This window comes from Lycium barbarum, chromosome 3 (genome assembly GCF_019175385.1).
Source record: "Lycium barbarum isolate Lr01 chromosome 3, ASM1917538v2, whole genome shotgun sequence".
NCBI classification, from domain to species: domain Eukaryota; kingdom Viridiplantae; phylum Streptophyta; class Magnoliopsida; order Solanales; family Solanaceae; genus Lycium; species Lycium barbarum.
In genome coordinates this window covers 138,925,630-138,937,794 of record NC_083339.1, presented here as the reverse complement: position 1 = coordinate 138,937,794, position 12,165 = coordinate 138,925,630, and the positions used below count along the sequence as shown (strand labels likewise).

General features: G+C 34.4%; 1 protein-coding gene across 1 annotated transcript; it reads left to right on the top strand.

Moving 5' to 3' along the window:
* The first annotated feature begins 4,492 nt into the window (after positions 1 to 4,492).
* Positions 4,493 to 11,543, top strand: LOC132632947 (uncharacterized). The gene is made up of 4 exons (XM_060349099.1): positions 4,493 to 4,858; positions 6,297 to 6,612; positions 9,760 to 9,919; positions 10,722 to 11,543. The coding sequence occupies exons 1-4, from the start codon at positions 4,685 to 4,687 to the stop codon at positions 11,179 to 11,181; spliced, it is 1,110 nt and encodes a 369-aa protein (XP_060205082.1). The 5' UTR covers positions 4,493 to 4,684; the 3' UTR covers positions 11,182 to 11,543.
* The last annotated feature ends 622 nt before the right edge of the window (positions 11,544 to 12,165 follow it).

The window sequence follows — 12,165 nt, the reverse complement described above, 5'->3', positions numbered from 1 at the left end:
ACCACCATTACCACCATATTCTTTGAGTGTTTGTTTTCAGGTAGTAATATTTTCAAGTAATTGTGTACAATGAGTACATAGGTTACAGGACAATCATAAATCATTACTCGTGGATTTGTGGGACTAGAGGCTAATTTAGTTGCAACTGCACTGGTCACAATCGAGAATAACTTGGTACAGCTGATGATAATATAATGTAACACAACAAATACTTTGATATACAGTGATTTGGTTGTGTTATGAGAGTATATCTTTTTGCAATGTCAACCATTATCAACAGATGAGCTAACCTTTTCAGGAGGATCTGATAAGGATGCTGTGTTTTATCAATCTAGATTAGTGAAGCATCAATGTCACATTTTTTCTGCTTATATTTCTTGCTAAGATATCAACAACACAATTAGACTTCTGTACAATTCTTCCATGATGAATTTGGCTGGAATTTAGATTCTTACAGTGCAAAAGAGGTAGAAGAGGGGGAGGTGTAAAATGGGTCAGGGGTGATGAGGTGGTAATGTCACGTGGCATACACCTCATCAATTATCAGTGACACGTAGGATAAGATGTTCACTTTGAACAAGTTTAACGGAGGAGGGGTATATTTGAACCAATAGTATAACAGTAGGGGTATATTTGGACCCAAAGTATAACGAGGGGTATATTTAGCCCTTTTCCAATAGTACAGGGATATATTTGGCCCTTTTCCGTTTAGAAAATAGCAGATAAAGACTTTTCAATCTTATGGTTCTTAATCAAAGTTTTTTTTTTTTTTTTTTTAAATTGGGGATAGGGAAATGGGAATTGCAAGATGGAGAATCGAACTATCACTAAACTAATAAGGTTTTCAGGTAACTAACTGAGCTACTAAGATTTTATTAAATCAAAGATGTATGAAATGTATTAAAATATTTTGATTTTGTGATTTTAAACTTCTCATGTATAGCGATTGAATTATCAAATTAATAAATACAGAAAAGACACTCTTTTTGAGATAGAATTTTTTTTTTTTAGATATATAAATTGAGATGGAGGGAGTACTACTAAACATAACCTTTCTTTGTGCATCAAACTTGGATTGAATTTGGTATAAAGTAGAACCAATTCTTAAATTTTAATAATTAAGGTTAGGAAATTGAAATTTAAATACTTGTTTTAGTAATTATAATATTGTTCAAATTAATTTGTGCAAACTTAATAGGCGTTTGGTCATAAAAACATATAATATTTGAAAAAAGTAGTATTATGTTAAAAAGGGATATTTGACAATCGAGTTATTTTTGGTGAAGTATTTAATTTGAAAAACAAAAATTGAAATTTCATGAGTGAAAAAATATCACTTGTAAACAGGTCAAAGCCATTTTTTTCTCAAACTTTAAACTCATCTTGCCTTGGACAAATCATCAATGGTGAGAAAAAAAAAAAACTCATCTTCACATTTTCTTGTTTCAACTAGACGGCCTATGCCCGTGCTGCGCACGGGCCCAACACTTTAAATTATAGTGTATTTATGTGTATGTAGTTGATTTTGAATAGTGATAATATATATATATACTATGTTCAAAACACGATTAATATAACATTGTAGTTTGTACTCCGTATCTAAAACTTTATTATATTAGTGTTTACTACGAATACAAAGTCTGCACTTTTTTTTTACATTATTTTTTTTAATATGGGGTTCACTTTTTTTTTTTGATATTACTTGATTTTGTTAATATGGGGTCCACTTTATTTTAAAGTGAGTTTGGAGATGGTGAGTTCCACTTTTTTTTTTTTTTTTTATATTGCTTGATGCCGTTTAGTATGGGGTCCACTCTTTATGGGGTGCACTTTTTTTTTACATTATTAGTTTGTACTATTTTTATGCATATAATATATATACATATACTATGTTCAAAACACAATTACTATAACATTGTAGTTTGTGCTCCGTATCTAAAACTTTATTATATTAGTATTTGTTACGAATATAAAGTCTGCACTTTTTTTTTTAACATTATATTTTTTTTAATATGGGGTTCATTTTTTTTTATATTGCTTGATTTTGATAATATGGGGTCCACTTTTTTTTTTCTCATGAGTTTGGAGATGGTGAGTTTCATTTTTTTCTTCCTTTTTTTTTATTGCTCGGTGTTATTTAGTATGCCTCCCCCCCCCCCCCCCCCCTTTTTTTTTAAGGGACATCGGACGACGAAGCATGGGTCTAAACCCATGCTTTATATAGTTTTTTTTTATATTGCTTGGTGTTGTTTAGTATGGGGCCCACCCTTTTGGACATTATTAGTTTGCACTATTTTTATGCATATAATATATATATATATATATATATATACTATGTTCAAAACACGATTAATATAACATTATAGTTTGTGCTCCGTATCTAAAACTTTATTATATTAGTGTTTGCTATGAATACAAAGTCCATTTTTTTTTTACATTGTTTGATTTTTTAATATGGGATTCACTTTTTTTTTATATTGCTTGATTTTGTCAATATGGGATACTATGTTCAAAACACGATTAATATAACATTATAGTTTGTGCTCCGTATTTAAAATTTTATTATATTAGTGTTTGCTACGAATACAAAGTCTGCACACTTTTTTTTAACATTGTTTATTTTTTTTAATATGGGATTCACCTTTTTTTTTATATTGCTTGATTTTGTTAATACGGAGTCCGCCTTTTTTTTTCCCGTAAGTTTGGAGATGGTGGGTTCCACTTTATTTTTTATTTTTTTTAAATATTGGTTGGTGTATTAGTAGTTGTTTAAAATATGTGAGCCCATAATTTAAAAAAAAAAATAATAGTTGTTTCAAATATGTGGGCCCACAATTTTTTTTTGGGCCCACAAACGGACGATGAAATGACGATCAAAAAGTGAGCCTAACGGGCTCTTCTTAATAGTAGTAAAAATTAGTCCAATTCAACTCCAACTTCAAAAATTTCAAATTAGGTAAAAAATATTTTGTTTCCGTGGCCAGATGCATACTAAGACCTTTCATTTTCATACTCCAACCTTCTCAATATCTGTTGCTTTTTAGTTTTAAACGTCTCTTAAGAAATATTTCCTCCGGTTCAAAAAGAGTCTCAACTTAGCATTTATATTTTAGTTCAAAAAGAGTGTTCACTTATCAAATCAAGAAAGAATTAATTTTATTTTTTCAGATTTGCCCTCATTAAGTGTTAAGTGACCAAATCTCAGTACCTATTTAATTAGGATAATTTAATTAAATTATCTATTTTTGCCGTTTGGAATTTTTTAAGAGGTATACACATGGCTAAGTGGACACTCTTTTTTAACCGGAGAAAATATTAATTAAAAGAGGTATTTGACTAACATTACCCTTATTTATGTCTAAGTTATAATCTCTCTCTATTAAATGCTTACTTTATTTATCTATTATCTCTATTAGTGACAAAATTCTATGAAAGTAAACCAAAGATAAATATTCTCTCTGTCTCATATTAGTTGTCCACGTTATTATAAATATTCGTCCCAAAATACTTGTCCATTTACAAAATTAAGATAGAATTAATTAATTTTTTCCTATTTTGCCCTTAACATTAATTATTTTTTTAAGTAACCAATATTGATTAGAGTGCAATTAATTGGAGAGAGATAAGGGTAAAGTAATATAGTAAAAACACACTTTTATTTATGAGTTATTAAAGAGTGTTTAAAAAAGAAAGTGGACAGATAACATGGGACTGAGGGAATATTAATTGGAGAAAATTACACCCTATGTTAATTAGGGTAATAATGCTACCAAAAGTGACCCATATTTCCAAATCTTACAAAAAATAACCCACTCTCCTCCTCCTCCTCCTCCTCCTCCTCTCTCTCTCTCGCTTTCTCTGCCTCCTCTCTCGCAACCTCTAACCACCACTACGTTGCTGGCAAACAACCATTGACGACAAACGAAAACCACTGGTGGTGTTAGGTTTGGTCCAACTTGTTTGGCTAGAGACGGAACAGCGGTGGCGGCGGCATTGTGGTTGTTGCACGACGGAGCATCAATGATGAGTTCCGACGAGAAATCTCAGTTTGCGCCGACGGTGGGGAAGTCGTCGGAGGTGGAGAAACCGGTAGGTGCAAGTGTAGTGGGTGTATAATAGTGTATAATATCGTATATTATGGGTGTATACACACCTCTTATACACTATTATATATGTTTATACACCCATATACATAATGTAATCAGTCCAGATCTATGTTTTATACCTACTTATATAATATTATATAATTGTGTATACGTGCGTATTTTCGTGTGTAATATATATAATTATATTTTTTTAGTGTATATACCACACATTATACACTTCAAACACCTATATACATAATGTATCTGTCTTTTTGTATATAAATGTATAACATTGTATAAAAGTATTTTTTGGGCTAAAGCTTTACAAAGTAAGTTTTTTTTAAATACAAGTGAGCAAATTGTATATTTCTGAAATTTTGGCCGTTGCAAATAATTTGATGACATAACAATTTTAGTCATTTGAGACGAGGGGAGTAAGTAGGAAGAGGAAAAGAGAAAATATCAACACCGGCGGCCTCTGTCTCACACACAATAGACAAAACACAGAGTCGCAAAACCCAAGAAAAAGAGAGACAATTATTCATTATTCTGTTGCACAAAGCCTTCCATTTTTCACGCAGCCGTAGATTCTCCAATTCATGGCTTCCTCTGCAATTTTCAACATTCTACCATCATCTTCATTGAGTGCTATTTCCTTCCGAAACAGCACAACACATCTTACTCAAACCCCAATTTTTTACAAACCCCTTTTAGTCAAAGCTTCTATTTCCGTCGATTATTCTTCCTCCTCTAAATCACCTACATCTACAAAGGTAATCTTGAAGAATAATTCAATATTGTATAGTTGGTTTAACATTTGGTATTTATTTATTTATGTCTAAATATAATTTGTAGTCAGAATTATATACTACTCCCTCTCTCCATTTTTACTTGTCTGTGTTCAACATGGCACACCCTTAAGGAGCAATAAATGAAATGACAATTTTACTATATCAACCCTAATTATTAGAGATCATCTAAATAATTGAAATCAGTCAAACATACTTTAAAAGTTGTGCGGCCACAAAAAATTCCTTTGAAGTTTCAACTCATTAATTAATACTCCTCCTCGTCTCCAAATATTTTTCTCAAAATATTTGTCATCCTTACTAAGTAGGCGTTTGGCCATGCCATGGTTTGAAACCATCAAACCAGCGTTTGGACATGTGTTTGAAACCATGGTTTCAACTTTTTAAATATAAAATTTAACCCATAAGTTTATATTTTGTAAAAAAAAAATCCATAAGTTGATAGATATTTTTAACAATTACCCCATCAATCATTTATTGATCTCATTAACTTCCACCAAATTTTATTTATGTCTACCAACCTTTTAATTTTGTAAAAAAAGACCCATAGTTTAATTTTATTTATTGAACTAAAATTTGATCAATTGATGTTGTATTTTTAGAAAGGTCTTCTAGTAATAATTTTGAGCCGGTTGTTATGAATTAGCGTATTAATTTTGTTATGAACTATGATTTGCTCATTTGGTAAGATTGTATAAGTAGTGAGAATGTTCTGATCGTTTTCACAACTTGTGGGTTTTTATGTCTATAAGAGAAAATACTCCTTAAAATATCCAAATTGCACGTCCAAACATGGTTTCAAACCATGTCCAAACGGGGCCTAAATATACTTGTCGTTTTATTTACCTAAGATAAAATTAAGTAGTAGTTTTTTCCCATTTTACCCTTGTGTTAATTACATCAATGGGCTGATTTTGTGTGTTCACATACCAATATTTAAGAGGTTTCATCATTACTGGAGTAAATGTTTATTGAGGAGAGAGAACATGATGAAATGTGTTTGGAGGGTAAAATAGTCAAAATGCCACCCTTATAAATGCTTTCTTAATGGGCGTGTAAATGAAATATGCGATAAATATTTTGAGACGGAGGGAGTACTATGGGTAAAATAGGTATGAAATGGTAAATTATCTCTTGGTTTTACAAACTGAACAAGTTAAAGCGGGCATTTATTTATAGTATACTGGACAAGTAAAAATGGACGGACGGAGTATTTATTCATGTTTAAATAGAATTTGTAGTCAGAATTATATAGGATAGGTTTTCCAGTTTATAGTTAAAGTAGGTTTTTACATAATTATCCATTTCTACTTAGCTTCTTCTAACATTGAGATAACTGTTTATCTGATAATCATTTATTGAGTTTCCTTTTTTTGTTTTGGTTGTTGTTTGGATTTTTAAGAATAATAACTGGTTATGGAAATACAAGGACAATTCTGTGAATATTTATTACGAGGAACACGACAAGGGAAGTGATGAGCCTTGTAAGAACATTTTGATGGTTCCCACCATTTCAGATGTTAGTACTGTTGAGGAATGGAGATCAGTAGCTAAAGACATTGCTGGACGAAGTGGCAAAGTTAATTACAGAACTACCATTGTGGATTGGCCTGGTTTAGGGTACTCTGATAGACCCAAGCTTGATTACAATGCTGATGTTATGGAAAAGTTCTTGGTCGACTTCATTAATTCTCCTGATGGTCCGGTGAACAATTCGGGTAAGCTGAATTAGTCTTCTAGCTTATGTGATTCTTTTAGTTTCACTTATACTAGCATGTTTACTTAACTTCAAATTCCATCCTGCCTTTATATTTTGTTTATTGTCTATAGGAAGTATTTGAACTGTCAAACCATGAGAAGGCATTTCATTTTTGGTGTCCTAAATTCTTTCTATCCTGTTTGGACTTTCGGATTTGTTATTCTGTTATCTTAAACTGAAAATAAAAATATAGTATGTCAAGATCAGGCCAACCTCTCTTTCAGTCCAAAAGAAGGGGCTGCAGTACATTAAAAAGACGCGAGGAAAAAAAAAGAACAGACAGAGGGGTAGGTAACTACGGGAGACTGCGGTGACATAGAGAGCAATTTTATCTCCACACAATGCAGACACATACAATGACGTGATTGGAGCTCTTATCCCGATAAATAGAGATCTCATTTTCCCTCATTCTGATCCAGTTAGACATTGTCTTGTATCTAAGTTTTCTTCTAAAAGAGTTGGAGAATATTAGAGAATAGAAGTATTGGGAAATAGATGCAGTCTCTCCGCCTCCGGGGAATGCAGACACATGTAACGATGCAGTTGGAGGTTGCATTTTCCCATATTCTGATCAAGTTAGACAAGAAGTCTTGTATCAAGTTTTTTTTTTCTACAGAGTTCTAAAAAATAGTAGAGAATATAAGTATTGCGAAATAGTTGCAGAACTTTCTTGAGTTAAATTATGAGGTACTCTTTTTTTTTTTTTTTTTTTTTGGGGTGATGTTGGTGTCCCGGCCAGCTTCGCACACCTCGACTAATTTCATCAGTACCTGACACCAGCACACGTACCGGGTAACTCTGCGCACCAAGGCTTTGGCAGATGAGAAGAAATCACCTAGTGTGTTCTGTTTCTATTGTGATTTCAACCTAATGATGAGGTACTTTCTGGAGATATTTTCTGGATAAAGTATAGTACCATTCCAAATTGTGTACTCGTTGTATACACTATTGATATAGTGGAATTGCTCCTTTTTGCTTGTGGATGTTGGGTTAATTTGCCAAACCATATATATTACTGTGTCACCGTTTTCTTTTGTTGTTGATATCATATGTTGTCCTACATAAATCAAAAGTATTGCAGAAATTTCTTTCGAGTTACTCTCTTGAAGGGTTAATAAATATTGTTTTCTACCTTTTGATGAACACATGCAGGTCCCCGATGTAGTCTAGAGTACCTTTTGTTTTATGGATACCAATACCAAAATTAAGCATCTCTGATTTTCAAATACCCAGCTCACAAAAATCTATCTTTCTTGTAACTTGCTCGCAATGAAGTTCAAATTTGTTCAACACAATTACACCCTTCTTGCTCATATATCCGAACCTCTATTGGCCTTATAATTTCATAATCAGACATTGAAGAGAAGGCCTGAAGCAATTCATATTGAAGAGTTTCGACTTTTCTGGCCCTCATTATGAAGATTTCCTCCTTCATGATCTTCACGTCACCTTCGGCCAAAAACTTGCACCTGTTAGAAATTGAGGGTATCCAGTGAATGAGTCTTTCTTAGGTCCGAAAATATGTCAAACTCTCGTCAGTATTCTCACCAAATTAATCCGTAGTAATTTTGGTTGAAACGTTGTTTACCAGCAAGACTTTTCCACTACTGGCAGTTCATAGTGGGTAAACCAGTATCGATTAGGCGACGCATAGTTAGAGCAACCTATATCTATGTTTCATTCATTTGATCTTGTACAATCATCCATCACAAAAAGAATATCAGCGTTATTATCCTCCTTAGTAACACTAGTCTGAAGTAACATCTTGATCATTTTGTTGTGGTTTCTTCTCCAGTTAGTTCTTTACCAATTTCTCACAATTAATTGGGAATATGTCCTAGTATTCCTAAATTTCAATGCACGTCATCTCTTTCTGGATTTACACCTTGAGTGTGGCTTATTGTTAGAAGAAAAAATATTATTTGTTAACCTTTGTAATGATTTGCCAAATAAAAGAAGTTTAGGTATATCTTTAGAAACACAAATGCGAAGCTCCAGACACTTTTAAGAGGTGGAAGACCTTGATTGAGAAGTCAGGTAAGCAATCAACAGGCTTGGTCATTTAAATTTTTTGTGGAAATGAATAAATTCCGTGAGGGTCATGAAATTGTCACTTGTCAGACACCATATGCTAGAAAAAGGTGTAGCAGAGTGACGTTGCTGAACATATTAATATAACCTTTTTGGAGAGAGAAAGTTGTATGTTCTCAAATGTTGGTCTGGTAAGACTTCTGAGCTAAAAGCCGTCTTTATAGCGTATTACTTGGTGAACACTTGCTGTCTATGGGTGTTGAGTTCAACACTCTTTAAGAGGTACGGTTTGACCAGTCTGCGATTATCCAAGTTTGAGAATTAATGTAAGTGGAGGAAATAGCCTGTGGTGTCCTGATCCTAAATCTTCAAATTTGTTAGAAGTAGAAATGTTACTTGTGATAATCTCTTAAGTTGATCCTTAGAGAGGATGTCTACTCCCTTTTAGACATATAAGGTAGATAGTTTATCAAGCCCCCAGGGTTAACTCAATTGACAAAGGTTGAGGTACTTGTATATAAGGTTACCGGTTCATGCCCTGCGCCAGGCGAATTAACTTTGGTATTTAAGTGGAGAAAGGTAGAGGGACGGGCCCAGCATCCCTGAGTTTCGGAGATTGCAGTTGGCCCAAAGGGTCAGCTCCAGACGAACTTCTCGGTCGTAAATTAGATAGGTTATCAAAGAAAGTGGAGATTGAAGTTTACAATCCACAACTTTTACGAAGAGCAAAAGGTACTATCAGTCTAAGTTGCGCGGACTCTTTACTTTCGATGCCGCACCCGTGTCGGATTCTCCAAAAATACACTACTTTTGGAGAATCCGACACACAGCCGTTGACATTTTTGAAGAGTCAGAGCAACAATACCAGGGATTGTCCATTGCATCGAGGCCACCCCATGTCTACTGTTTTCCCCCTCTTTCTGCTGCTAACTTTGTGTGTGTGTTTGTGTGATGTTTCTAATCTTTTGCCCTCTGCATCAGGAAATGATTTCCAAATTCCTTAAATTTTAGAAGATATCTCATCTTTTATCTGCTTAGAAATTCTCTTGTTAATTACTTTTAATGATTAAACCAGATAAGGACTTAGTTGTGTTTGGAGGAGGACATGCTGCAACAATAGCAGTTCGTGCTGCAAAGAAGGGCTTGGTGAAGCCAACAGCCATTGCTTCTGTTGCTCCTACCTGGGCTGGTCCACTTCCTATTGTTTTTGGAAGAGATTCCAGCATGGAAACAAGGTACGCCTAGATTTTTCCTTCCCTCGCATCTTTCATGACTTTTTCATTTAACTGAGCTCAACAGCTTGCTAAATGATACCCATTATAGAGGTAAGCTCAATAGAGGGAACGAAAGGACTACACGGTTCGGAATATCATATAGTTATGTTTGCCCCAGGGCTTAGGGCTTAGTTCAAGTGGCAAAGATTGAGGGACTTATGACTTAGGTCACAGGTTCAAGCCTCGCATCATGCAAACTAAGTCTGGTTTTAAGTGGTGAAGGGTAGAGTGGCGGGCCAGTGGCGGAGCCACACTATGCCGAGGGTGTTCATCCGAACCCCCTCGGCGGGAAAAAACACTGTTTTTACAAACTTAAAATTATTTTTTATGTATATATAGTAGATGTTGAACCCCCTTAGGCTTCTTCGTATGTTTACTTTTTTATAGTTTGAACCCCCTCGACGGAAATCCTGGCTCCGCCACTGTGGCGGGCCCATTATCCTTGAGTTCCAGAAGCTGCGGTTGGCCCAAAAATGAATTTCTTGGTCATAAGAAAAGAGGATTAAAAGGTCCAGAAATTTTAAGCAGACCGTGTTGGATTATTTCAGTTTTTGTATGAAAGATGCAAATGATATGAGATTTTCCTGCATGATAATCCATTGGACAACACGCTTGCTTTTGACTGCTAGCACTCCACCTTTCAAAATATGAAGTTTTCATCTGGAAAAAATAATAATAGGAGTAGTACTTAAGATCCTCACCACATTTGCAAAAATATGATACTACGCTATTTCTTGATTGATATTTCCTTCTCATTGTACAGGTACGGTTTCCTTAGAGGGACCTTAAGGGCCCCTGCTGTTGGTTGGATGATGTATAATGTACTTGTCAGCAATGAGAAATCAATACAATCACAATATAAGTCCCATGTCTATGCAGACCCTGAAAAGGTAACTCAAGATATCATTGACAGCCGATACGCACTCACAAAGCGGCAAGGGGCTCGCTATGTCCCTGCTGCTTTCTTGACTGGTTTACTTGACCCGGTAAAGTCCAGGGAGGAATTTTTCCAACTCTTCGCAGAGTTGGAGGGTAGGATACCATGTCTAGTTCTGGGAACAGCAGGTTCTCCGAAGAGGTCAAAAGCAGAGATGGAAGCACTTAGGGAGGCCAAAGGGGTGAGCAAGTATGTTGAAGTCCCAGGTGCTCTCCTTCCACAGGAAGAGTATCCTGAAATAGTTGCAGAACAGCTTTACAGATTTCTGCAAGAGATATATGCTTAAAATGGTTATCAGCTCAAGTAGTCAAAGGTACAGAAGTTTTCCCTTGTACAACAGTGTGGTTTATTGGTTATGTTCGAAAGTATGAGATGACAATGCCAGTGGCTTTATACGTGATATTATGCTGATTTGATTAATGTATGAATTTGCATCTATGTTAAGGTCTTCAACCTCTTGAACCAAACCTAGAACCAAAGAAAGTGCAGCGGTAAACCAATCTAAGACGAAAAATGTTCTTATTCAATTTGCTGCTACTATAGCAATTTCTTGGTTTTTATTTTTTATTACAGATACATTGGTTATTTAGCTACTCTTCATGGCCTTCTATGAGGAAATAAATGTTATATTGATCTTTTGGTTCATCATAGGATTGAGCTCAATTTTTTATTGAATGAATGTGAGATAGATGGTTGCATAAGTATAACTTTGCTGCTACACCTTTTCCAGAGGAGCTTTCTTTGTTGAAAGCTTGGTGGGTTAGAAAACAGGATGTTATTCCTTTTATTTTTAGGTTTTCAGATTACTTTATTTATTTTAAAGTATCGTTCTGAAGAGAAATTATATAATTCAATAGAAGAAAACATGTTTGTCTTAAGGGTTCTGGTTATCATACTTTGCCTGTGTCTATTGGTTATCCTTTCATACAGAATGTCATTGGAGATCTCAACTTCTACATGACGTATGCATTTCCTATTACTTTCATTTATTTTTCCAGTTTTTGGATTGGCTTGCTGTTATTGGATGTTTTCTTTAAAGTTAAAGGTTTCAGTTTATCCTTCTCTTGATTAGATTTAGTACACCATGAAGGAAAAGGAATACACAGTGGACGTAAAGCTTCCATCTTGATTAGATGGATATCTAGGGATAAGCATGACATTGAGGAAGCCTCTTTGCTTTCAAAGGTAAATGATTTAGTATTGGAATGAAATATTCCCGAATAAAGTGGAATGGATATAGACAAGAGTATTCATATACCTGATCCAAACT

What these genes read in the sequence shown, in the direction of transcription:
- LOC132632947 (XM_060349099.1), top strand. Translation starts at nt 4,685, where the DNA reads ATGGCTTCCTCTGCAATTTTCAACATTCTACCATCATCTTCATTGAGT. An exon ending in AATCACCTACATCTACAAAG is followed by an intron (nt 4,859 to 6,296) that starts GTAATCTTGAAG and finishes TGGATTTTTAAG; the next exon opens with AATAATAACTGGTTATGGAA. An exon ending in TGGTCCGGTGAACAATTCGG is followed by an intron (nt 6,613 to 9,759) that starts GTAAGCTGAATT and finishes TGATTAAACCAG; the next exon opens with ATAAGGACTTAGTTGTGTTT.